This window comes from Ochotona curzoniae, unplaced genomic scaffold, assembly GCF_017591425.1.
Source record: "Ochotona curzoniae isolate NIBS_2020 unplaced genomic scaffold, NIBS_Ocur_1.0 contig_3643, whole genome shotgun sequence".
Classification (NCBI taxonomy): Eukaryota; Metazoa; Chordata; class Mammalia; order Lagomorpha; family Ochotonidae; genus Ochotona; species Ochotona curzoniae.
Window position 1 is genome coordinate 6,304,297 of NW_024465933.1, and position 27,322 is coordinate 6,331,618.

A 27,322-nucleotide genomic window follows, 5' to 3' on the forward strand; every position below is an offset into this window, starting at 1 on the left:
GGCAAGATCAACAGCATTTCAGAACCACTGAAACCACTTGAACAGAACCTTCAGAGCATACCACCACACTGGGGACCCTGGGATGACATCACGTGGCTGTTCCCCATCCCTGGTGCTGAGGTGGTTGGGAGGCTGGGTGGATGTGGCTTCTTTTTTATCTCCCCCCACCCACTTCTCTGGGATACAGGAAGAAGACAAAGAAAATTTTAAAACAATGGTCTCATCCACTTTCCCATAATCCTCACCCTTTCTACTCTAATCAACTCTGTAAACATTATCAAAAATAAAATAAAATAAAATTGCATGTGACCAGATGGGAAGTGAGCATAAAGCTTGTCAGCTTCAAATCAAGGAATACTGATCGTCTGGAAAAGCAAGCAGCCTTGTGGCTGAGTCATAAGCGCGTCTTTTTGCTCATGAAAGACCACGTTAGATTTGACAGACACATTAAGATGTGAGGCTGATCATTTAAGAAAAACAATTGCAATGCTTACTGCAATAAAATAGTCAATTTTTCAGAAAGAAATTAGGGTTTGGGGAGAACTTATATCAACCCTTACGAGCTTGTTCATTTTCCAATGCTTAAACTTTTCCCAATGTTTTTAAACCACTTAGTGTCCATTTCTGAGGAGTTTGGTGGTGATACTAGTAAGTGTTAAAACTCACATACCACGCAATTCATTCATCCACTCATATTCAAAATTTTCCTTTGTAAAGATTTCTTTGCTTTCTTTACTTAAAAAAAGTGATGGAGAGACACACAGAGAAAAATATCTCCCAAGTGCTGGTTTATTCCCCAAATGGCTGCAAGGACTAGAGAATGGTTGGGCAAACACCAGGAACCCAAAATTCCATCTGGGTTTCGCACATGGCTGTCAGGGGCCCAGGCACACAGGACATCTCTCATTGTCTTAGCAGGTACACTAGCAGAAAGCTGGCTCTTAAGTGGAGAAGCCAGGACTTGAACCAAGCCCTTCACTATGGAATATAAGCATCCCAGTGGGGATTTAATTACTATGCTATAGGATCAACCCATGCAACTTCATCTTAAACATGCACAATACCTATATTTTTAAAAATATCATGGGCCCAGGTTCTAATCTTGGTGGCCACCCCACTTCCCATCCAGCTCCCTGCTTGTGGCCTGGGAAAGCAGTAGAGGACGTCCAAAGCCTTGGGACCCTGCACCCATGTGGAAGACCCAGAAGAAGCTCCTGGCTCCTGGCTTCAGATTGGCTCAGCTCTGGCTGTTGCAGCTGCTTGGGGAGTGTACCAATGGATGGAAGATCATTCTCTGTCTCTTCTTCTCTCCATAAATCTGCTTTTTCAATAAAAACAAATAAATCTTGAAAAAAGAAACAATGTAAAGAGGATGTCTGTTGGGCCTGGTGGTTAAAGTGTTCACTCACACTGGAGCTCTGAGTTTGATCCCTGACTCCTGTCCCTGACTCTGCATCCTGCAGTGCAGACCCTGGAAGGCAACAGGTGATGACGACTCAGGTAAGTGAATCACAATGATGATGGTTCCTTCATTACAAATGTTTGAAAGGCAGAGTTACTGACAGATGGAGAGAGAGGAGTATGTCGTTCCATTTGCTGCTTTGCCTTCCTGAATGGCTACAATAGCAGGGAAGGACCCGTCCAAAGCCAGGAGCCAGGAGTCTCATTTGGGTCTCACTGGGTACAGGGGCCTAAGGACTTAATCCATCCTTTGTTGCCGTCCCAGGCCATTAGTGGGAGCTGGATCAGAAGTGCAACAGCCAGGACCCGAATCAAAGCCCAGGTGCGATACCGGTGTTACAGGGGGTGGCTTAACTCCCTAAGCCACAACACTGGCCCTGAGTATTTCCTTTTAGGGAACACCTCAGGGCACTTAGTGTAGAGTGTTTTTATCTGCTAAGTATTTAAGATTTTTCAATCCATTAATGTAATCTGGGCTTCATGAACGTAACAGGCTATGTAAATAGCCTTAGAGAGTTGCGTGTAAAATTAAGCTGCGACTACAGGGTCCATATGATACAAAGCTATGGGAAATCAGACTTACAGCCTGTTTCAATGAAACCATAACTGAGCACGTAGGTGCACGGAAAGGATCCAGGGACCGTCACTGTTTAGTAAGAAAGACAGAAGGACCGGACACTGGGGAGAAAAGGACACGGAGTCCACGTGCCAGACAGGCAGTTCTGAGGATCGCAGGCCTCAGGCCTTCTTCCCAGTGTGCTGGGCCTCAAACCTGAGTCCTTGAGCGTGCAGCGCGGACATCTCGGTCATCAGGCCAAATGATGTGGACTCAGTTCTTGGGACAATTTCCCTAGGAGATCCTCTGCAGGTGGTTCTGTGACCATAACCAGAACGATACTGTCCCAAGGGAGGAACAAAAGTGAATCCACCATCAGCTGCATTTTGGGGTGCTTTCCTTAAGGTTAAAAAAAAGAGAGTTTGATAATTAAAAAGCCCCAGTCACCTTCAAAGAGGACATTTATTTGGTTACCTGTAAACAAAAGTCACTGGATACATGAGGGGAGACCTATGACACACGATGTGAACACACGGAATCCCTTCTGGCATCTCCAAAGAGCCGTGACTGCGGGTCCCACGGGAGTACTGGCTGTGATTCTCTAGGGCGTTTTCTTTCCGGCAGTTTTCCACATGAATGTTGCAAGCAGGCTTTGCTCCTTTTTGTCACATGGGGACCTCTACTGATCCGGCAGACGTTACCACTCCCACAGAGTCGGTCAACAGCCACTGTACACAGTGCATGTGACAAGCTGTGAGGTGGATTCAGTAAAGCCAGGCTCCTGGATGAAGCGCTTGTAGTTATGCTGTTCAACCAGCAGCAGGTGCATCCAAGTGCACTGGCTCTGTATAGCACCATTCGCAGCGCTTAGCACTGCTTCTACCTACCTTGTTGTGATCAGAAACCAAACGCAATGCAGTCCCATAGTCAGCTGCAAAACACACAATGTGGTTTTCAGTTGGATCATCTCAATTTTCTGACAAGTATATGCAACATGGCCTCAGCTTCTAAGATGACTTTTATTAAAACAAAGAGCTGAATGCTTTAACAGCAGTCAAGCTATCATGGTGCCTAACGGGCCATTGGGTTGACCCCAATGGACTATGACATGCAATTGCTTATCTATAATAATTGACAGGTAATTCTAGATTCACTGGCGGTAATAGCGAGGATGTGCACTAGCCATGGTTTTGTGTCTCCTTTCCATTAGCTGCCTTTGATTGTTGTTATTTTGGTGATGCTTTCATTAAATAACTCCTCCTAGTAGACATTACAATAATGGAAATAATAGAGAGGAAGCCAAGAGGAAACTTGTCCGCTTAATCACTCAATAGCATCTCAAGGGGACTTGGCAAAGCGCAACCTAACTGGAACTGCTGGCTGCACGCAGGCTTGGGGCAGCATTTCCTGATCCCACTCCTCACGGCATTCCTGCCTCTAGTTCTGAAGGATAATTGAGAATGGGCTGTCTTCACTTTAGATAAATTTGACCCAGGACACTAATGAGAGTAAAGAATTCTGCGTGTATGTCTCTGTGTGAGTGCATAATGAACACACTAAGTAGAAATTTAAATAATTCAAAATATGTGTAGACAAGTAAGGCAGCCAGAAATTTCCAAGTGGTTCCAGAAAGAATATTCTGCAGTCTGAAAAATGTTTGGCTTAGAAAAATAGACATCTTTGATGAAGGGAGAGCATTTATCGGAGGTCTTGGATCGCAATCATCTGCAGTGTGAGATCAATCAGAACTATTTTTAAACCTGTGTCGAGCTCAGGCAAAGGAGTGATCTGCAAAATCCTAGGAGGCCGTGGAGAGTGGCTGCTTGGGACCCTCACCAGTGTCAGGTGCACTGACTCCAGACCAAGGCCTTCTGCTCATCACCTCATGACTTGATAGTCTTGGATTTTGAATGAGCAACACGCTGTATAAATAGTGTCATCATTGAATTCTTGTGCCAACCAGCAGCTATCAGCAAGAGAAACTCAGTAAAATGCTGTTAGAGATGCCAGATCGCGCTCAGAATATAAGACACAGGATGTGAGTGAAAGTGCTTGAATCATAGCCCTTGATTCAATTGCTTTGAATACTAATATAGCTTCCGCTAAGGAAATGATTAGTGTGATTCACTGGTTGAGATTTTTTGCCTTAGGATTCAGTTTATCACTGGACAACTACTGGATTAGGACTGATGGCAAATGCCTTTCTCTTAGAAGAACATTTATAAATTGTATGCACTACTTAGAGAAGCCTTACATAAAAATATAAGCTGCATTTCTTTAATTGCACGAAATGATATTATCTTTGAAATTAGAGCCCATCTTTGTTTTGCACTGGCAGATCTATAGCTCCCTGTAATAACTAATTTCCAAAATCCAGTGGCGTTCTTGTGCTGGAAACCCATTTATCCAGAAGCTTTCCAGAAGTATATGGACACTTTGGTTTCACCTTGCAAAGAAGTAGTTGAGTTGAGGTTTTTATTCCCTGTCTGGAATAAAAAAAGCTGTCCCTAAAACCCTCGCCCCATTGGATGACAACTGAGAGTGGACTGTCCAGAGCCATTCGTACCAAGCAGTCCAAAGGCTGTCACCAAGGAGCAGGGGCATCTCTGCAATGCATGTGGTCCTTCTTAGTGCCCAGCACCACCTCTTCCCAGAGAGGCACTGCTGCTTACCAACGAAGCAATGGCCATGGCCTTGACAAAATGCTTTCCCACCTATGTCACGGGCTCCTCACAGCAACCATGTGAGGTAGGCGTGAGTTCAACAACAAAATGCAACACAAAATGCAAACATGAAGGACGCTAAACATGTGCACCGTCCATGTGGCTTCTTCTGGATTGTTCTATAATTTGAATGCATGGTTCAATGAGGAGAAAGAGCATTCCTACCATGTAAAGCAAACCACAAATATAGAAGGAAAAATCGTACTTTTGTGTGATGTCATAGATCCACCCTACAAAGCAAAAAAGAAGATATTCAATGCAAGGCAACGGTAAATGAAAGTCAAGAACACATTAATTGACAATGAATGAATAAATGCAACTTAACCTCCTCCACCAATGAAAAGTCCCTTAAAAATACCACAAGAGAATGCAAATTAGCAAACCATTATAGGAAACAATATGGATACTCTTCATAAAACTAAAAATGGATTTAGCATATGACCCAGCTACCCCACTTCTGAGAACATATACAGAGGATGGGAAGACAGCATGTCTGCGTGCTCATGTTTGCGAAGCAAAGATAAGGAATCAACCTAGACATCCTCTCCTGATGAGCGGATAAAAAAATATTACTCAACCACAAAATGAGTGAAGAACTGACATTTGCGACACAATGGATGGAACTGGAACTCACTGTGCTATGTGAAATAGGTCAGACCCAGAAAGACAAATCCCATGCTACCTAGGGACTGAACAAAGTGGAGCACTTGGGATTCAACTGGCATTCAAGTATAGGATGCTGACATCACAAGTAGGAGCTTAGTTCATTCTGCCACAACACTGGTCCAAAATGCTTCAATTCTTAAAAAATCAGTTTTGTAAATTTGTTTGAGAGGCAGAGTTAGAGAGGAGGAAGGAGAGTGAGGATCTTCCATTGGTTCTCTCCCCAAATGGCCCTGCCAGAACTGGGCCAGGCCAAAGCCAGGAGCCTAGAGCTTCTTCTGGGTGCCCCACATGGGTCCAGGGACCCAAGCACTTGGGTCATTTTCCATTGGTTTCCCAGGTGTGTTAGAGGGGAGTTGGTTCCGAAGTGGAACAGCCGAGTCTTGAACCAACACCCATATGAGATACTAGCACTGCAGGTAGAAGCTTAACTTGATATACCACAATGCCAGTACTAGATTCTTATGATTTCTTTCTTTTTTAAAAACAGGTTTATTATTTCTATTGGAAAGGCAGATATACAGAGAGAAGGAGAGACAAAGATCTTCCATCTGCTGGAGCTGAGCCAAGCCAAAGCCAGGAGCCAGGAGCTTCCTCCAGGTCTCCTATGTAGGTGTGGGTCCTAAGGCTTTGTGCCGTTCTCTACTACTTTCCCAGGCCACAGGCAGGGAGCTGGAAGGAAAGTGAGGCACCCAGGATATGAACTGACTCCCACATGGGATCCAGGCACAGGCAAGGCGAGGACTTTAGCCACTAGGTTTCTGTGCCAGGCCCTAGGTTCTTATAGTTTTAAGTCACTAACTTTATCACAATTTGTTGCAGCAGCAACAGGAAACTAATACAAGAAAAAAAGACTTGGATCCAGCTCACAGAAATGTTCTGTGGAGCCTAAACATGGCATTTTGGAAAATCTGGAAATCCTACCTACAAGGTCAGATGCCTTGCCTTTCTCAGGGCACCAGAAAGTCACGGCAGATCTGGCAACCGCTCCCAGAATTGTTGGGTGATGGAAATCAGTCCGAGCTGGGCACAGGCCATCCTCTTCTGATGGCACAGGGGCCTTCCAGCATTCCACCAGTCCCACCAGCTTTCTCTCCATGTTGTACCAGTCTGGCCATTTGATCAACAGGGATAAAAAGTTTATCTACACTCTAGGGACTGATGTTATGGAGCCTCCAGTATCACACGTCAGGACACTGGTTCTAGTCCTGGCTGCTCCACTTGGGTCCAGCTCCCTGCTAAAGCACAGGGGAAGCCAATGGAGGGTGGACAAGTACTCAGGCTCCTGCTGGCTATGTGGGGGCAGCTGGAGTTCCTGGCTCCTGGCTTTCGCCTGGTCCACCCTGGCTACTGTGGCTATTTGTGAGGAGTCAATCAGTTGGTGGGAGGTTCTCTCTCACTCATTCTGCCTTTGAAATAAGTGAATAAATCTCTTTCTTAAAGATTTACACTCTATGCACAGGAATGGCCTTTTGCTTACTAACACTAATGAATGTGAAATGCAGGGGTTAGGGATGTGAAGAAAAACGTAGCATGCATGTACTTAACTTCCCCACGTGAATGAGACACAAGTGGTACCACGCACCCCAACACGTGGGAGTGTTCACCTGCAAAAGGAGGTCCCAGCAACGCCGAGATGCCATTAGCACAGATGATGATGCCATAGGCGTTGGGCAGGTGTTCGATGCCCACCAGGTCCTCAGTGACCACGGGCATGAGGGAGAAGTAGCCACTGGAGAAGCCTATGAGCGCGCAGACCACCGCCAGGCTGGCGTAGGTGTGCGCCAGCGGCAGCGCGAGGATGCACAGGCCCAGGACGAAGTTGGCCAGGAGGAAGACGTTCCAGGCGCGGACCCAGGGGACGTCGGCCACCAGGCCCAGGAGCACTTTCCCCAGGATGTGCACGATGGCGATGACGGACGTCAGCGGGAAGGCGTCGTTCTGCTCCGACAAGTTGTGCAAGTGCACGATCTCCGGCAGGTGGATGAACGGGATGACGAAGCTGCTGTAGGCGAACAAGGCCCAGAAGACGAAGGCCACAAACATGCGGTTGCGGAAGAGGGAGGCCGACCCAAAGCAGCCCGAGGACCAGTCCCCGAAGCCCTTCCGGACGTGCACGGTGAGCTGGCTCACCGCTTTCAGGAGTCCCAGGGCCCGCACGTCCGTCCTGGGCCCCGCCTGATCTGGGCCCTCCTGGCCTGGAGGGTCGCAGAGGGTCCCCAGCTTTCCAGGTCCGCCCTCTGGCTCTTCTGCCCTGCCTGGGAGCCCCCCTGACTTCACAGATTCCACGGAGCGAGCTGAGGAGAGGGCATGCGGCCGCGTCGCTCCTGGGCCCCGTGTGTCCCTCTCGGGAGCCAGGGGCCGCATGAGTGCCCCGCACACACACAGGTTGAGGGACACAGCGCCCTGGATGAACATGGCATTGCGCCAGCCGTACTCGGAGCACAGGTACTTGAGCAGCGCCGTCATCAGGAATGTCCCGAAGCCTGTGCCTGTGGTGCTGAGCCCCTGGGCCAAGGCTCGCCTCTTCTGAAAGTAGCGGCCCACCATGACCACGGCCGGCAGGTAGGCCATCCCACTGCCGAGGCCTGCAGGAGACAAAGCAAGAGTCCAGGCTGAGTGAGTGGTGACGGACGTGGGGTCAGCAGGTGCAGCAGCCTCACCTCCAGGAACCTAACTGGGCTGTTGGTCTCCAGCAGGGAGAGAACCCGGATGACAGCAAAGCAGCAAGGCCACAGAAGCACCTACGGGAGTCCGTTCCCAACCGCCCCCTCCCTCCATTCCCATCAGATCCAATGCCTCACACAGGCACCACAGCGGCCAACCCCACCCTGAAGGATGTGCCAGGGACAGAATGAACGTCTGCTGATGGCACAGAGCAGTCTGGGATGGACTTGGGTGCAAGGAATAGCAGAAGTGGCTCTAGGCGATCTGTGGGTGCCTCGGGAATCTGTTGGAAGATTCCCTGCAGGAACACAAAAGAATTCTAACACACGCATCCCATCCATGGCTGGGAGCTGCCGAGGGCACAGCACACTCCCGCCAGCTCTGAACTGTGCTGAGCTGCATCTGGAGGAACCAGAGGCAACTCGCTATGTAAGATGCAGTGCTGGTGGGGAAGGACGCGAGCCCGTGTAGGTGCTTTCTGCAGCATTTGGCCATGACCCTGAAACCACTCTTAAAAAAGGAAGTCCCTTTGGGGTCTGGAGCGATGGTTCAATTGACTAATCCTCCTCTTGCAAGTGTTAGGATCCCAGTGGGTGTTGGTTCATGTCCTGGCTGCTCCACTTCCCATCCAGCTTCCTGCCTGTGGCCTGGAAAGGCAGCAGAGGACGGCCCAAAGCCTTGGAACCCTCTACCCATGTGAGAGACCCAGAAGAAAACTCCTGGTTTTGCACTGACTCGGCTCTGGCCGTTGTGGCCACTTGTGGAGTGAACCAGCAGATGAAAGATCTTTGTCTCTCCTCCTCTCTGTAAATCTGATCTGTCTTTCCAACAAAAATAAGCATTTTTTCTTTTTTTTTTAATGAGGGGACTTCATAAAACACAACTATGTAATGCACTAGCTGCCTGGAGGTGGTGTTCCTAACTCCCAGACAAAATTGGTCAGGCCTCCAGGCAGCACCAGGCTGTCACTCCCGTCCCCCAGGCCTAGACCAACATTGTCTTCAGCGTAATGGAGATGGTTCCAGAATGACCTGAGGCTGCACGGAGAGCAGAGCCACCATCCACAGTAACACCACGATACTCCCCCTCTGGGCTCCTGTCAAGGGCCAGACACTTGGCAGGTTTTATTGGATTTAGTTATCACAATAAACCATTCATGTTTACCCCCAGAGCAGCTGGGGGTGTCTGCAAATTTAGAGACTGGCGTGGGAGGACTACTGCCCCCCACGCAGACTCAGGGACGGTCCAAGACCCCACTGCAGGGCGTAGAACTGAGGACTGGGGCGGCAACTCCAAGCCGTGGCTGGGGCCCTTCGCACGCCCCCTGCTGTTCCTCAAGAGGAACTGCTGGTTCCCAGGCTGTCACCCGGTAGCGGCAGCTGAGGGAGTTTCTAGAACCAACCAGAAGCTCTAGCGTCTGCCCGGATGCCCTCATTCCGCCCGTGAGTGGCTGGCAGCGGCGGGGACCGAGTGAGGCCTTAGCCGCAGGGTGCTGCGTTCCCCATGAGGAGTTTGCGGGAGCCAAACGGCTGGAGCTAACTTCAGATCAGACCTCCTGACTAACCCACATAGGGGGCGATGTCTAGAACCCGAAAATTCCTAGAAACCTCATTTCTGGAGGAAATGTCCACCAGGGGCAGCCGGGCTGACCAACTGGCTGATTCGGTAAAGTTGAGACCTTTCCCAGGTTTGATGTTATGGAAACCCGGTGTGATGAGGGAATTCTGTCTGAGAAACGAAGCCCCCCACCGTGAGGGCGGGGGTCCTGCAGGTGGCTTGCAGACAGAAGACTCCCGCCCTTGTCTCCTCCTGACAGGTCACAGTCTAAGGGAAGCCCACCTGGGTGGGGCCCCCGGATGGTGAAAGGAACCTCCACCCCACTTCCCTTACTCTGTTGTCTTCTGCTTGGTTCTTAGCTATGCCGGTGATTGTTTCATTATGTGTCATTTTTAAGAAAATTTCTTATTTGAGAAGTAGAGAGAGAAAGCTCCTACTTGCAGCTCACTCCTGAAATGTTCACAACACCCAAGTTTGACATGACTCCATCCATGTCACCTGTGTGGGAGCTCGTTAGCGGGAAGCTGGACTCGAACTCGAGGTGAGACATGAACATGTGGTATGGGATGAGGTCTCGGGAAGGTGGGAGTGTGATGGAGAGAACTCAGATGGCTTTGGGTTTAAATCCTGCTTGGCACCCTATAAAGAGTCACGCGACCTTGCCGAAGCCTGCTAAACCCTGGAGACTCAGTCTCCCATGGGTAACTGAAAGATAACTGCGCCTGCTGTATTGTGTGGTGTGTGTGTGTGTGTGTGTGAGAGAGAGAGAGAGAGAGAGAGAGAGAGGGAGAGAGGGAGAGGGAGAGAGACCTGGGTAGAGCAATGAGTCCATTGATGCTGGTCTCTTCTCTTTTATAACAGGCTCCTGGCCTAATGAAGTAGTTTCAACCAAATTGTAAGCTTTTAATCAACAAGATGGCTTAATGAATTCTCACACGCTCATTACCCAGCTTCATCAATGATCCGCTCACAGCCAATTTTGTCATCTCTTCTCTAATATTGTTTTGAAGTGACTCCTGAATATGTCATTTCATGCATATATATTTTAGCATAAAGCTCCAGACGTAAATCTTCAAATAGCTTAATCATCATATTATCCCAAGAAACCCAAACAATTCCTTGACATCACTAAAGACAGCTGTTCACTTTCCCCCATCTCTTCACTTATAACGTTTTTCAAACACTTGCTCCCATCAGCTTCCCGTTACGCCTCTGCCATATCTGTATAATAGCTCACATTTACCCAGCATTCTGTACCATGGCAGTGCTAGGTGCTTTACACAAAACATCTCAGAAAGGCATGCCAACAACCTTGTCTATGGATAAGAAATGTGTAGATTAAGGAACTTGCTCCAAGTCACCAAGACAGTAAGTGGTTAAAAAATAAAGGTCACAACACGTGTGTTTGATATCTCGAATCGGAGGCTTAGTCCAGTTCTGGCTGCTTTCCTTCCTGTTAGCTTCCTGTTCACGCACACCCTGGGACACAATCTACCACAGCTCACGTAGCTGAGTGTCTGTCACCCGGGTGGGAGATGGGGCTGGTCTTCCAGGCTCCTGGCTTCTGTCTGCCCTGGCTCTGGTGTTGGCAAGCACTGGGGAAGTGAACAAGTAAATGGAGAACTCGCTTGCCTCTCTGCCTTTCAAATAAATGAATCTTAAAAAGCAAAAACAAAGATGCAGACTGCTGGTCTGTATTCAGGAGGAGGGCCCAGGGTGGCCATTTGGCACCGCCTGGGATGCCTGCTGTCCCCCAGGGCAGAGCCTGCTCCTCTGCTAAGGAGCACCCCGGCAGGCAGCAAGTCACGGCCCCAGTACTTGGGTCCCTGCCCACCCATGAAGGAGGACCCAGGTTGAGTTCTGGGCTTCCAGCTTCAGCCTGACCCAGCCTTGGAGTTCTCCCTGTCTCCCTTTCAAATAAAATGATAACAAATACATTAAAAAAGAAAACAAAATTTGGCCTGGGTCAAACTCATTGAAATACACTTGTACAAGGAAGTCATCTGTGTGAATCCATCCACCTGTCGATAAAGGAAATTACGGCTGGGAACATACAGTGCAGGAAGGATGGGCAAACAGCAGCGCCAGGCAGCCAATTTTCACCTGTGGGTCCCTGGGGAGTGACATCTCCCCCGCCCCCGCAGTAGGCTTCACACTGTTTTATTCATTTGAATTGGGCTGAAGGAGTAAATGATCATTCTGTGATTCAAGCCGATTCTACAGTTATCAAGTGAGAGAATGTTGTCAGTTACTTTAAAGTTAGCCCATTTACCTATGACTGCCTCATTGCTCCTGGGGGCAGCCAGAGCCAGGCAAGGAGAGTGTCTTTTGGTCCCATTAGGAAGGGAAGGACATTCATTAGATTGGTTCTTCAACTGAAGGCATATTTAACATCTCGTATCACAACAAATTTCCTGGAAGGCAGGGTTAGGGTGGCGTGGGATGAAGGAGACAGAACGTCCCTTTCTCTATAGCTAGACTCCTTGCCAACATTCCCAATAGGAAAATTGAAAATCAAGTCAGCCAACAAGTGGATGCGCTTACCCGCTGCCACTCCGAAGGTGACGAAGAGAGAGTACACGTTTGCCGCGTAGGCGCTCAGCACCCAGCCCAGCGAGTTCACCAGCCCTCCGAGGATGGCCGTCCGGCGGCAGCCACAGGCGTTGATGAACAAGCCGATGAAAGGCCCTGCAAGAGCAGCAGAAAAGGAGCTGGGCCCGTGCTTGCTCAGAGCTTCCCCCATGAAGACAAAGAACAGAACCTTCCCCAAGCTGTTACAACCAGCCTGCGGTGCACCTGAACCAAGTTGGAAAACTGTTTGGAGTCTCTGCTGATGCTTAAGGGTAAAGCAAACTCACAGAAAGCCGAGCGGCAGCACAGGCTGCAGTCCCACACAAAGGCAGTTGGCTGCACCTCTGTGCAGTAGCTGAGCCCTGAGCCCCAGGGAGGCTGGGTCATGTTCCCTCCACGTGCCAGGGCCTCTGTCCTTCCCTCCTAGACTCACTCACATGAGCTATCTAGCCTCTTTGCACTTCTGCAGTTTGGGGCTCCAAATCCAACAGGATCACGGGGAAAGGGCTTCTCGGAATTCTGGTGGACACCAAGATGCAAACCAAGCTGGCGTGGACTTGCCATTGTGGCTTGGAGCATGCTCAGTCAGTCGGACTGCACAGGTGGTGCGCGCTTGGCACAACGCGGAGACAAGGAGTCCATGCAGAAGTGACAGCAGCATGCAGCACAGGGACAGGTGACGTACGCTCAACTTGCCTCCTTTAGTCTGACATCTAGTTGTTGTTGTTTTTTTAAATATGCTTGTTTATTTGAAAGAGAGATGGACAGACAGGTTTCCTCTGTACGTTTTCATTCTGCAAACACCCACAATGGGCGGAGCTGAGCCAGGCCTAAGTCAGCATCCTGGAACTCCATCGGGTCTTCATGCGGTTGGCTGGGCCTGGAGGACTCCAACTGCCCCTGCTGCCTCCAGTGGGATTCAGCAACAAGAAGCTGGAAGTGGAGCAGGACGGAGGCCCAGGCACTCAGCTTCCGGCTGTGGGGAGCGCCGGCTGTCACTTGACCATCGTGCTGCATGTCTACCCCGAAACCGGATGCTCTAGTCTTGACTTGTCACTCTTGACTCTTTCCTGATTTTGTGGTGACTCCCGATGCCACCGAAGCTGAACGCTTGCCTAGTGAGGGACGATTTCTTGTTCAAACAGCAATCCAGCTCGTAGTGATGCAGTGTTAGATCGTACTTGATGCTCAGTGAGATGGCTCTTTTGAAACATCATGTTGTGTTTGAGTATTATTACTTACATAATTAGGAAACTCTAGATTCAGGTGGAACTGTTTCAGGATAAAAACTTGTTGACCTCTAAGGTGCTCCCCCTATTAGCCCAAACTGAAATAAAATTTTCCTTTAAGGTTATGACTAAATGCATGTGCATGTTTGGGTACACAGGCTGCTAATGAGTTTACTTTGGTGATAAAGAGTATTTAATGTGACTAATCTTATTGCATTATAGGAAATAAAACCTTTTGGATAGTTTATTAAATATATCTAATATAAATAGTACCCATATTTTAAATTTTCTGCCAATATTTTTCCTTCTATAAAAGTATGTTTTGGGGCCTGACATTGTGGCATTGCTGGTTAAGTGGTTGTCTGCAATACTAGCATCCCATATGCTCCACTTCTGACCTGGTTCCCTGTTAACAGCCTGGGAAAGCAGCGGAGGATGCCCAGTGCTTGAGCCCCTGCCATTCACGTGGGACACGAGGAAGGAGTTCCAGGCTCCCGGCTTAGCCTGGCCCATCCCCGGCTCCCGGCTTAGCCTGGCCCATCCCAGGCTCCCGGCTTAGCCTGGCCCATCCCCGGCTCCCGGCTTAGCCTGGCCCATCCCCGGCTCCCGGCTTAGCCTGGCCCATTCCCGGCTCCCGGCTTAGCCTGGCCCATTCCCGGCTCCCGGCTTAGCCTGGCCCATCCCCGGCTCCTGGCTTAGCCTGGCCCATCCCAGGCTCCCGGCTTAGCCTGGCCCATCCCCGGCTCCCGGCTTAGCCTGGCCCATCCCAGGCTCCCGGCTTAGCCTGGCCCATCCCAGGCTCCCGGCTTAGCCTGGCCCATCCCCGGCTCCCGGCTTAGCCTGGCCCATCCCAGGCTCCCGGCTTAGCCTGGCCCATCCCCGGCTCCCGGCTTAGCCTGGCCCATCCCAGGCTCCCGGCTTAGCCTGGCTCATCCCCGGCTCCCGGCTTAGCCTGGCCCATCCCTGGCCATTGTAGCCATCTGAGGAGTAAACCAGAGGATGGAAAATTTCTGCTGCTCCCTCTCCTCTCTCTGTCAACTTGATTTTCAAATACATAAATAAATAATAAATAAATAAATCTTAACAATTTTTTGAGTGTGAGAGTCAGTTAAGAGAATGCTGCCATCTCTTGGTTTATTCCCTAAATGTCCACAGCGGCCAGAGTCGGGCCAGGCCAAGGCTGGGTGCCAGGAACCCAGTTCAGGTTTCCTATGTGGGTGTAGGGACCCAACAACTTCAGCAGTCACCTGTTCCTTTCCCGGATGCAGGACAGGAGCTGGGACATGAATCCCACTCTGTGAAATGGGAGCAGTGGTCAAACACTCTCCCATTTGTTCTTATTTTTTTTCTAAACCCACAGTGACTTGGCTGTGCCAAACTTGGACGAGCAGGCAGAAAGTGGAACGCACAACTAGTGGTTGTGTGGTTCAGAGTTGCTTTAGGACCTGACTGATCAGCGGATCACAGACCCGCAGCGCAGTCCTGTTTTCTGCATTACAGAAAGGGCCTAGAAGCAGGCTGTCTGAGGTCTTGCATGCATGAAGAAGGTATTTGAGCAGGATCAAAGGAAAACATTCCCAACTCAGGGAAAGAGCCATGCCTGGAGGAGCCCTGCACAGGATCACTGCTTCTCAGGGGGATTGCAGTCTGTGTGCTGGGGCTTCTGCCCGGCGGGCAAAGGCAGGCCTCGAAATACTGTGACTCTTCCAGGGCAAATCATATACATTAATCAAAGGAATTCCAACCCCAGCGTTCTGACTGTGCTGCTTTTCCAAACTCCTGCTGAGTTCCACGAGAACAGGAACCCCGGAGCATCCTGCAGCTGAGCTGGGGACAAGCCTTGGCTGCTGTGACTCATACTCTGCTATAGCAGCTTCCGAGGGAGAGCAGCCTCCTCGCAGGCAGGACTCCCAGCCTTGTACCACCTCCACATCATGGCATCACACCGCTGCCTAGGAACACCCCTGCAAAGTCCATCTGCTCGGCCTACACCAGCATCTCATGGGCTGAGCCACGTGAGCTGAGCCTCAGCACTGCTTAGGAATATAGTTTTTTTGAGCTCCGGGTGCCCTGCGGTGATTTGAATTAAAGACTAGAAAGCTTCTAAATCAATGGCTCTCTGCCTTGGCTGGACAGTGGAGTCACTTAAGGGCGTGGTGCTCCTCCCAGCAGAGTCCAGGGGCAGCCTGAGCAGCATCTATAGTCCTGCTGTGTGGCCTGAACTGACCACCGCTGCTCTAAACTTACAGAGCAAGTGGGTCAACTGCTGTGCCTGTGGGTCTTCAAAATGCTCGCAGGAAATGTGTACCATGACAAATGGGGTAAAGGCCTCTGCCTGCATTCCCATAGGAGCACTGCTTTGGGTCCCAGCTGCTCTGCTTCTAATCCAGCTCCCTACTAATACCCTGGTGAAGCAGCAAAAGATGGTCCAAGTTCTTTGGCCCCTGAATCTACATGGGAGATCTGGAAGAAGCTCCAGGCTCCCAGCTTTGGACCACTCTAACTAAAGCCTGGTGAAGCTTACCCGGGGTCACTCTGACGAGGCTATGACACTCACTGGTGTGTGTGACGGCCAGGCCTGTGGTGGGCTGTGTTGGGCTGCAGCACCCACCAGTTCACATGCGGTTTGGGTCAGGAGGCAGACTGACCAGGTAGCTGTAATTACCAGCATGTGCATTGGCAGATGCAGATAATGGAGTGAACCATACCCTCACTAGATGCCACACATGCGTCAAATCAGGTCACCGCAGGTGAGGTTTCTTGGGGGAACTCCCCATCTAGATCACTGGATTCAAATCCTGGGCACAGGGAAAAGTCACAGGATATGTGGTCTGATCTTGGCATGCATGTTTGGGATTGGGCCTGCTCAGTCGCTGATGCTTGTAGAGTGGACAACATGCCCAGATGCACACGGAGGACAGGACATCCAGCTCATCTAGGCCAGCAGAGGATGTTCACTGCCTCATCCCAGAGAATGGAAAGCAGAGCAGGTTAGACCACTCTCCTGGCCAAGCTTTGCAGCAAGTGTCTGGCTCTGTGGGTGTACAGTGAGGTGGACTTGGAGAGCCAATAGACTTTGTAAAGATTTTCTTAACCCTGGTGCAACAAAGTCAACAATGTCTCAGAACTACCAAAATGACTTGAGTCACACCCATGTGGCCTTCCTTTATCTTTGAAGTGTCACCAAATGGCTCTCAACTATTGTAACATAATCTATGAATCTGTTTTTTAAAAAGAGATTATGTGAATTAGGTTAGGATGATAAGGAAATAAAATGTGGAAAAAGGCAATATATGTTTATTCATTGAAACTGCATTTTACGTTCTAATTTGATCATAGTAGGAAGTGTGAAGTGGTCCTAGCACTGGCTGTCACCCTTCAGCACGTCACTTCCTGTCTCTGCGTGCTGCACGCCCTGTCACAGGAAGGAGCCATGTTTACAACATGTGCGTGGTGTGTGCTAAGAGCCAAACAGAGCAGAGCTGTCCCTGCTGGCTTCAGGCCTGGAAATTCCTATCGTGCTGCTTGAAGTATCTACGGTGCCCCCATCCCTGGACCTGGAAAACGCGGGCTAACGAACAGAAAAGAGAGCAGAAAGTCCTCTCCATCAGGTGGCTGCAATTTCTGAGCCACAGGGCAAAAGACATTTTCATCTTCCCTTGCGAAGAGTTAGGTGCACACTGAATTCTGGCCACAGTCCCTGCCCGGCTAAAGATGGCCTCCCAGGTCACCGTGACCGGGACTCAGATGTCCTTATCCTGAGCCTCATTTTCAGAAGCATATCCAGAAATGTCAGGACTGGTCTCCACTGCTTGTTTCTGTAGAATTTGTAAACCACAAAACAGTACATGAGGCAACCTTGTTGGATGGCTTAGAAAATATTGGGATATTTCACATCCTGGCCCTCTGCTGAGCTGCTTTTTTTTTTTTTTTTAAATCTTTGTAGGGACTTCCTAAGTCAAATCATAATTTTACTCCTTAACAATATTTTTTAAATGTAAAAAAGCGGGCCCGGTGCAGTGGCCTAGTGGCTAAAGTCCTTGCCTTGAACGCACCAGGATCCCATATGGGCACCAGTTCTAATCCTGGCAGCCCCATTTCCCATCCAGCTCCCTGCTTGTGGCTTGGAAAAACAGTCGAGGACGGCCCAAAGCCTTGGGACCCTGCACTGGTGCGGAAGATCTGGAGGAAGTTCCTGGCTCCTGGCTTTGTATCGGCACAGCTCCGGCCATTGCACTCAGTTGGGGAGTGAATCATCGGGCAGATCTTCCTCTCTGTCTCTCCTTCTCTTTGTATATCTGACTTTTGAATAAAATAAGTCAATCTTTAAAAAAAATGTGAGGAAGCCTGGTTCTAAGTGAGCAGTTTTCTTCTTATAGCTTATTGAGAAGGTGCAATGACATCCGCGATAAACCCACAACGACTCCCCGTACCTGAAAGCATCTCTGTGCACTTCCAGGTGACTCACAGTTCTAAGAGCCCGATGCAGGTGGAAGGGATCCTTTCAGTAACGTTACACGTGAAAAGGATTTATCAGCAAATCTCTGACACATCGTACGGTGTCCTTGTTTCCTTTTAAGATTAGATCCTACTAATTCCCTTTGAGATGCACACACACACACACATCTTGAGAAACAGCATTCATCCTTGTTTTCTGTCATTAGCACCATCAGTGTTACTAACATTGTTAGAATCAACAAAAATAACAGCGATTAAATGCCAGACAAGATCAACAACTCTCTGAATTGCACTCAAGCAATTAATCGTGAAAATGACGGGAAAAGCAGATCCGCAGCCAAGCGTGCACGTGCCTGTCTTCTGCCTATTCTCACAGGATCAGAGACAGGAGGCCAGAGGTGTCTCCACTATAAAACACAGGGAGGGCATTTCAGATTTAAAGTCACCTGTGGAAGTATGGCATTTAATTTCAAGTGAAACAACCCCAAAAGCAGGAGGGTGTGGTGGGATCAGAGGACGGTGAAGCGAATGAGTTAAAATTCAGTACAATGTAAAGGCAGGCACCAGGTATACAAGAGGTGCTTATTAAATATAGAGAAGTTATTTGGCTCCTAAAGAGAAATACATGGTAACAACTGCATTATTTTCAACACTTCCTGATTTAGTACCGCCAAATAAATATTGGTCACATAGATTGCCACGCTATGTGTTTAAACAGCAAATACAAAAATATGTATTGTTATTATTCCTTCCTGTTAGCTATATCAGGAAAGAATTCCAGGCTGCTGGCTTTGGCTTGGCCCAGCCCAGCTGTTACAGGCACTTGGAGGAGTGAACCAGAGAACGGAAGACCTTTTTGTCTCTCTACCACTGCGCCTTTCAAATAAATAAATAAAATAAAATTTAAAATATGACAATTGTTTCATGTCTGGGAATATTACTGAGAGCAATACTCTGAAATGCAAGAAATCAAACACTTAAAAAAGCAGGGTTTGGGGCAACAGAGAAATTTTTAAATGATCTTTATTTTTAAAAAATATATTCCCAGTGTTGAAAACATTTCAAATAGTCATACAAAGAAACACAATTCTGTGTGATTCTACTTACGTGGGAGACCCAAAGAGTCAGATTTAGAGACAGAAAGTGGAGTGGTGGTGGGCTAGGGGCTCAGGGACAAGATCAGCAGATGGGTCCCGGTGACAGCACACCAGCATGAATGCACTTAGCGACTCTCAACCATGCACCTTATTTTCCTATGATAAAGACAGTCATAGCGCCAACATGTGGCAGCCAATGTGTCCACAACGTGCATCATGACGCAGTGCGAGCAGCCGTTTCCCCGTGACTCACCCCCGCGGGGCCCCACGCAGACATACCCACAATCAAGGTGATGCCCATGCTGAGAGAGCTGACCCAGGCCGTGAGGCTGCGACTCTGCCGAAACTCCTCCAGCCACTCCACGTTGAGGACTCCCAGGGCCATCTGCGAGCCCATGACCAGAATGTGCACGAAGAAAGAGGACAGGACCATCACCCAGGCCCACCCGCCATCCATGTCCGGATGGGCCTTGAGCGTCTTCTTGTCCTTGGGGTCATCTTCAAAGTCATACCCAACATCTTCATGGCTTGTATACATTTTCCAAGATTTTCTGAAATACAGACAAGAAATCATCATTTCCAAAAGGCCTTGGTTTTCCTGCTGACATCAGAGCAGTCTCTCAGCTCCATCACTGTCACCAGGCAGGAATGCTCCTAACACTTCCACCAGACCAAGTGACTTAGGCAGCCTGTGTCTTCTTTGCAGCCGCTCCACAGGTGAGGGTTAGAACTGTGGAAATAGACTCAGTGAAGCAAAGCGACTGCCAAGATTTCATGGCCAGCATGTAGTGTGGCCAGCTGGGAACCAGGATTTGAACCCAGTTGTTCTGTCTCCCTTACAGAGATGGACGCAGACAGGTGACAACAGATGTCAGAGAAGGAAGACTTGGCCTCGGCTTCACCTTGTCAGAGGATCTGGATTAGTTGTTGTTGTAGTTGTTTTTAAGGGTTATTTATTTTATTGGAAAGGCAGATCTACAGAGAGAGACAGAGGGAAAGATCTTTCACCTGCTGGTTCACTCCCCAAGTGGCTGCAATGACCGGATCTGAGCTGATCCAAAGCCAGGAGCCAGGAGCTCCTTCTAGGTTGCCCACATGAATGCAGGGTCCCAAACTTTTGTGCCATCCTCTACCGTTTTCCCAGGCCATAAGCCAGGAGGTGGATGGGGAGTGGAGCAAGCGGGACATGACCTAGTGGCCATTTGGGATCTTAGCACTTGAAGATGGAAGATTAGCCAATTGAGCCCTTGTGCTAGGCCCTCGGTCTTAGTTTTGATGGGTCCAAGTGTTCGCTTCGTTCAGTACAGCCAGGATGGGTTGATATCGGAGGGACTGACTCAGACGAACCAGGCTCAGCAGAGACTGATAAAGTACAAGAGCATGGGAGCTACGGCTTTCTAATAAGGACAATACCTACCTGCCTCTGATGGTACAATGTGTCACACACACCCTACTTCCCAGCGTTTACCTAGGAAACAGATCGCATTGCTATAAAATGACAAAGTAGGAAAATGGGCTTGAGAACTTCAGTTACTAATGATACACAGGAGATCAGGAGAGAGGGTGCCAGATAAGGAGTTGGGGTTTCTCTTGTATGGGACAAGTGCCCCGCTTGTCATAAGGAGATGCGTGCTTTGCACAGAGCTGTCTCTCAAGATGTTTGGACAGGAGGAAGGAGCCAGAAGAAGCTAAAGGGCAGGGGGTAACGTAGGGTCAAGGGAGGGGAGGCTTATGTCTTTCTGTCTTTTTTTATGGAGGGGATGAGAATTAAGTGTGGTGAGGATGGAGACTAGAAGCAAGATGAGAGAGAAACAGAGGAAAGAGTGAGAGAGAGATAAGCAATGCTTAATTCTGGAGCTAGATGGCTGGATTCACCCTCCGAGACTGCAGAAGGAAAGAGGTGGCAGGGGGCAGCTCCCCTGCTGAATGCTGGCAAGGATTTGAAATCTGCTAGCTCAATTTCTCTGGCCAAGTTAAAAATGAGATCCCTGGCGGCGATCGAGGAGGGTGGGGGCTCCCTGAGGGCGCTGGTGCTCAGTATGTGGAGGAGACTCTTACAAGTAGAATTGACACTGGGGCAGGTCCCAGGTGTGTAGCGCTGCGGGGCTGTGTACAGCCCAGCACCAAGGACAGAGCAGAGAGTCCTCAGTCCAGAGTTGGCAGCAAGGGGAGCACGGCTCGGGGAGCTCCACCGGAGCCAAGGACAAGCGATCAGCGGCTTTCCTCACTGTCAGCAGGCACCGGCAAGATGCTCCCCCCGGAAATATCTCAGAAATGGCTGCTTCCCTCTCCCATCCCCACTGCCCCTCTGTCCCAGGAGAGGTAAGAAGCCAGTCCTCCTTGGGGACTTCCACACCCCTCCTAGCTCTCATCAGAGTCCAGCCCAGGCTGCCTTCCTTGGGTCCCTGGGCTGTTCGGCTGCTGACGGCCTCTCAGGCCCCTGCCACCCCGCCTGTCCCTCCTGCCCTTCCTACATGGCTTCAGTCCCACTAAAGCACTTGCAACCCCTGCAAACACTAATTTCCACTCAGCTCGCAGTTCCTGGCTCTTGGCTTCAGTCTGGCCAGCTCAGGTTGATGTGGTCTCTTGGGGAGAGAACCAGTGGGTAGAAAATGCTCTCTTTCTAACTCTGCCTTTCAAACAAATTAAATCTTTAAATACTCAATTTAATAATGAATCTTAAAATAGTGATTAAAAAATCCTGAAAGTACTTCTAATAGTCAATATCAGAGTAGTGGTTCTATCAGTCAGTCATAGGCTCACTAGATCACACAAACCTGCTTTCAAAATTGAAATCTTCCAAGGCACAGAAGGAAGCAGGCGTGCGGGTAGGAACCACACCTGGGGGCCACGTGGGGACTTGTGCAATAACCCCTTTGTTGGTGGTACCCACATCATGGGTCCATGGGTGAAACGGCAAAGTTTTGGAGGAGGGATTTCTTATAAGAAATTCTCCCCTTTTTAGTTGAACGGTAAAAAAAAAAAAAAAAAAAAAAGATAAATAATTATAAATCAACTTAATTATAAGGAAACAAAATTATGTCTTTTTAAATATATCGATTTATCTATTTTGAAAGGCTGAGTTACACAGAGAGAGAGACAGACAGACAGACAGAATCTTCCATCAGCTGACTTGTTCCCCAAATAGTCCTAAAGGTCAGCTGGGCTGGGAGGAAGCCAGGATCCAGGAGCTTCATCCGGACCTCCCATGGGTGCCAGGGGCCCAGGCACTTGGGCCATCTTCCTGCTGCTTTTCCCAGGCCACTAGCAGGGATCTGGATTGGAAGTGGAGCAGCCAGACAAAACAAAAACAAAAAAACAGAAGAACCAGTGCCTTCATGGGATGCTGGTGTCACAGCCATCGGGCGCACTATTCACCACAGTTTCTATCAGTGCCTCATGCCACAGGTCACTTAGTGGTTAAATTGTGTGTGAGAGAGAGAGAGATAAAAGAGAAATGATCCAAGGGCCACCTCTCTTGGGAAAGCTGTGTGTGTGTGTGTGTGTGTGTGTGTGTGTGTGTGGTGTCTCTGTCACTACTCCCATCCCCCATTCTGAGCCTGTGTGAAGCTGTGCAGGGTGAGGCAGCCCTTGCTGTCCTAACGGCACTGTAGAAGGGCCCAGCGCACGAGCCCAGCAAGATTCAGAGTGGGGAGCTGACAGTCTTCCTGTGACCCCACGGTTTACATGCAGAATTCCACAGTGCCTGCAAGGGGAGCTGTGGGAATAGAGAGGAAGGTAAACTCTGCTGTGGTTTCCCCTCCCAGCCATGTTCCCAGCAGAGACAGCTCCTGGGAGCAGCTGTCTGGGGTCTACCCCACTTGTCAGGCAAGCATGTAACTCCGCAGTGGACAGCAGCTGGGCGTCCTCACACTTTCTGCCTGGTGTCTGAGCCAGGCTCCAGGTGGAGGGCTCACCCCCAGACACAGCCCCTCCTTTATAGGTGCCCATGGCAGGCCCTAGGTGCTCGTGTCCTTGCATCTCACCAACTGACCATAAACTGGGTTCCTGCCACCCTTTTAGCTTTGCTTCATTTGCTAGAGCAGCTCCCAGAACACAGGGAACATGGGCATGACACCCAAGTCATGGGGAGACACATGCCCAGGGCCAGGCGCTGCTAGGTAGGGGGATGCAAAACCAGGCCACGGTGAGGCAGGGGCCAAAGGAAAGCAAAGCAGCCTTGAAACAGCCTGATGCCTTACACAATGCAGTCCTGTCCGTGCCCCTGAGGCCCTGAGAGGTGACCGCAGCCTTCCCCCCAGGCAGAGTTCCTCAGGAGAATCCTGTCAGGCACCAAGCTGGCTGCCCAGTCTGATAACGTGGAACAACATAACCTCGGGATGGGAGAATTGTCCCCCCATTTCACACCCAGGAAGCTCTTTGGCTAGAAGCAGAGAGAGTGGAGGGAGGAGAGAAATGAGAAGCAGAGCCCACCTTCTAATAAACCCCACTCTGGAAATAGGCTGGGCACACCCTTTCAGGCTGGCCTGAAGAGGTGTGTCTCACTTCTGCCAGATGCATGACCTCGTGGCGCCTTATTCAGTGCTATGTACCCACGGACTGTCTCACCTATGAAACTGCTTTTCCCTTCAGGGAGACAAGGGCTTCCGCTCCAGACATGAGTGTCTCCAGCAGGGGTAAGGGGCTGGCAGCGCCCCGCCCTCTCCATCATGTCCTGCCCCGTGCCTCGAACCCTGCAACATCCCACTGTCCAGAAGCCTCGCCCCTGTCTTTGTGGGTTCTTCTGCAGGCTTTCATACACCTTGTCTTGGATGCAGATAACTGAACCAATGTGACTGCACCCAGAGGGGCTGGCCCAAGGCTGCTGGACCCCAGCCAGGCCCGCACAGCCGGGATCCTCATGGCCTCTCCGTACAGTGTTCCTTCCTCCTGTGTAGCATGTGGGAGTCCTCCTGCCATGGACACCTACTGGTCCACCAGCAGGCAAGGTGCATCAGCACATGTCCATGTCTTCCTAGTTTCTATCTCTGCCTGGGGAGAAAATGGAACAGGCCAGAGAAGGCCGAGAACTGGGCAGAGATTGCTTTCCAAATCTTCATACACTTTGATTTTAACTAGCGGCCTGTGTACTGTTCTAGGGACCTGTGGATAGAACCAAAACATTTAGTATAGTATTGTCACAGGAGAGAACCAAGCAAGTTGGCCTGCAGGCATGGTGGCCTGTGTAACAATGTAACCATGTTCAGCTGTTTAATAAGACCCAACAAGAGAACTTGGCATCTTCCAATCGGCCATCTATCACAAAGGAGCCTTTGAGATAACCATAAAAATGTTACTGTTTCTCAACTCAGGGGATGAAATATTAAGTGCTTTTCTAAAATGATGTTGCGAACTTCGTGTTCTTCTGAATTATTTATTGGTAGGGTTGAGAGCTGCAATCACCATCGAACTGCGTTTGACATTCCTAGTTTACTTATCCATAAATAATATAAATAGCACCAAGTAGTGTTAGATGAGCGTGTTTTACTCAAGAGACACAAGGGTGTATGTCAGATATGGGGTCAAGTGCAGCGTGTGGGTGGGGAGTGCAGAACAAGAAGTTCTCTGAGACCCTCAGGAGGTTCCTACAGAGCTGTGGACAAGAGTCCCTGACATTTCACACTTGCACCTCCCTAAAAGTAATCTGAGGCCCAGAGAGACCAAGAGACAGGATGGTGAGAGCTCTCAGCCTTTAGCTCATCCCCCAACTGTCTACAACAGCTGGGGCAGTGAGGTTGAGCTGGGAGCCAGGAGCTCAACCCAGGTGTCTCGCATGGCGGGCAGGGACCCCTTCCTGCTCCCAGAGTCCGCAGTAGCAGGAAGCTGGAGCCAGGAGACAGAGGTGGGTAGGGGATGCTGACACCTTAACTGGTGTCAACCCCCCCAGGTCAAATGGCTGTACCAAGAGGGGAACCTTAGGAGGGGACAGATCCTGAGGGCTTCACCCTTAGGAGGGGGCTCAGCAGAACTTGGAGGATTCTTTAGGGAGGGGGCCGGTGCCTGAGCAAAGGATGCAAAGGGATAGGTGTCTGTCCTGTTACATCCAGCACGAGGCTCCTGCAGGTGACTTAGTGAGGGAAGCCTCTCTCCTGCCAGCTCACCTGAGCACACAGCCTTCTTCTGCACAGTCCGGGGGCGGGGAGGACTAGGATGCCCCCTTGCCCCGCCAAGTTTGCTTTTAGTACTGATTTAAGGATAAGATATCAAGTCCCCAAGGGGGAGACGAGAGGACATCTGGGCCTCCAGAGCACCACATCTTTCTCCACCCGGTGGCCTTCAGTCTCTCCACTTTCTCCATTCCCCTGACACTGCAATAATATTAGCCTTGAGTTAAGGCACATAGTGAATGCTGGGCATCTTCTAAGAACCATTTGACATGTAAAATCTGAGCATTCTAGGCCCAACTGCGCTTGGAGGCTCCGCACACACCGTCAGGGCCTCTCCCTGCAGAAGGCGGTAGACGGCAAGGGGCAGATGATGGCACCATAGCCTGCCTTCAGTGCTCCCAAAATGAGAGGTCTCAAGCTCGGGCTTAAGACATCCCCTGCGTGGGAGAGGGCTGGATAAACCAGTACAGGTTGAGTTGGGAAATAAGGTTAGCTACACCTTTATGCAAATAGGCAGATGCAAAAAATTAAAGGATCTTTGGGCCAGGCGGCCGGCTGAGGTCATCGCCTTGAACGCTCCGGGGTCCCATGTGGGAGCCGGTTCTAGTCCCGGCGGCTCTACTTCCCATCTAGCTCCCTGCTTGTGGCCTGGGTGGGGGAGGGGTGCGGGGGGGGCAGCTGAGGATGATCCAAAGCTTTGGGACCCTGCACCCACGTGGGAGACCCGGAGGAGGTTCCTGGTTCCCGGCCGTTGCGGTCACTTGGGCAGTGAATCATCAGATGGAAGATCTTCCTCTCTGTCTCCTCCTCTCTGTATATCTGACTTTGTAATAAAAATAAATAAATCTTTTTTAAAAAATTAAAGGATCTTTGTTGCGAATACTGGCTCAGTTTTCTGCTGGCATTCTGCGGAAGGTCTTACAGCTACGTTTCGTTCATTTTTAATCTGGCCCTTGCCCTTGTACGTGGCCCACTATGAACTGATTATCAACCAGCCTCACGAGGGGGCATACCGCCCCAAGCTGGACCGGGCGCCCGGCAGCGGGTTCTCCATCAGACGCAGGTGTGTGATTTCCTGACAGGTACTGGGGCGCTCCACTCTGGCAGTGGACGGGAAATGTGTGGCGCAGTGGAAGCTGAAGAGGCAGCAGCCTACTTAGGCTGGAGAGCCGGGCTTACCAAAAGCAGCCGGGCTCAAGCCCAGTGATGAGCAGGCGGGTGAACGCCCGCAGTGGCTGATCCCAACGTGGCCATTCTACAGGCGTGGACATTGAGCTCTGTGCCTAGCGTGAGCCCTCGCGGCTCAGAGATCAGCGCGGCCAGCGGTGACCCCAGGCTTGCAGGAGCCTTACCAGTCTCTCCCAGCCCGCACACCGCTCCTCCTCCCGGTTCTTCTCTCTGACGCGCTCACCGCACAGCCCACAGAGAAAAGGGATTCTTCCAATCCCCAGTCACGACCGGGGCCCGCTGTCCTTGCTAACCCACTCCATCCAGCTTCTCCGCAGAAAGCAAACGGCTTCACCAGCAAGCACAGCTGAGCTCCGGAAACGTCGCCAAGGCCTTGGTAGCTGCAGCCCCTAGAGGGCGGACCCGAGGCCTCTCGCCCCAACGCCCCGCGGGGACGCAGCGATCAGAGTCGCCAAGCTGGGGGACCAGTGTCTAGGGCCCTGGCCTCGGCGCCCGCCCCTGGCCTCCCCACACCCGGCCCCCTCAGGGAAGCCGGCGGGTGGACTGGCCGTAGCCTGAGTGGAAACGCCCAGCGACACCCTCTCGGCTCGGCGGCTCTGCGTCCCCATCCCTGCACAGTCGGAGCGTCGCGCGCGGAGCCTCGCGGGGCGGCATCGCGGCTGGACGCAGGTGCCCGGGTGTCGGCGCCGGGTCGGGCCGCCTGGGGCAGCTAGAGGCGCGGGTCCCCAAGCTCCTCCCGGCGCGAGCCCCGGACTGCAGCAGCTCCCGCCGCCTGGCAGCGGGTCCGGAGCCGCGGGAGGGCCCGCCTGGCTCCGCGCCCCGCTTCCCCGGCCAGCCGCCCCGTGGCGCGGCGGTTCCCTGGGGGATGCAGCGGCGCCGGTACTCGCCGACTCCGACCTGCCCGGGCTCGGCTGCAGCCCCGGGCCCGCGGCCTCGGGATACTCACCGTCCGCAGCGCGCCGGGCCGCGGCCTCACTCGGTTCCGGGCCCCGACCCCCGCGCTCGCGGCCGGGCTCCGAGCCCCCTGAGCGGCCGGGCGCAGAGG

At 50.8% G+C, this 27,322-nt stretch overlaps 1 protein-coding gene across 1 annotated transcript; it reads right to left on the reverse strand.

Moving 5' to 3' along the window:
* Window positions 1-4,656: 4,656 nt before the first annotated feature.
* Window positions 4,657-27,322, reverse strand: SLC16A14 (solute carrier family 16 member 14). The gene is made up of 5 exons (XM_040982797.1): window positions 27,224-27,322; window positions 19,262-19,533; window positions 12,172-12,315; window positions 7,011-7,991; window positions 4,657-4,970 (listed from the first exon to the last, which is right to left on the reverse strand). The coding sequence occupies exons 2-5, from the start codon at window positions 19,518-19,520 to the stop codon at window positions 4,819-4,821; spliced, it is 1,536 nt and encodes a 511-aa protein (XP_040838731.1). The 5' UTR covers window positions 19,521-19,533; window positions 27,224-27,322; the 3' UTR covers window positions 4,657-4,818.

Excerpts from the sequence above, each read along its gene's own strand:
- SLC16A14 (XM_040982797.1), bottom strand. The coding sequence starts at position 19,520 with ATGTATACAAGCCATGAAGATGTTGGGTATGACTTTGAAGATGACCCC. Across the intron at positions 12,316-19,261 it reads GGGCATCACCTTGATTGTGG|GGCCTTTCATCGGCTTGTTC; the intron begins GTATGTCTGCGT and ends CTGCTCTTGCAG. Across the intron at positions 4,971-7,010 it reads GCTGGGACCTCCTTTTGCAG|GGTGGATCTATGACATCACA; the intron begins GTGAACACTCCC and ends TTTGCTTTGTAG.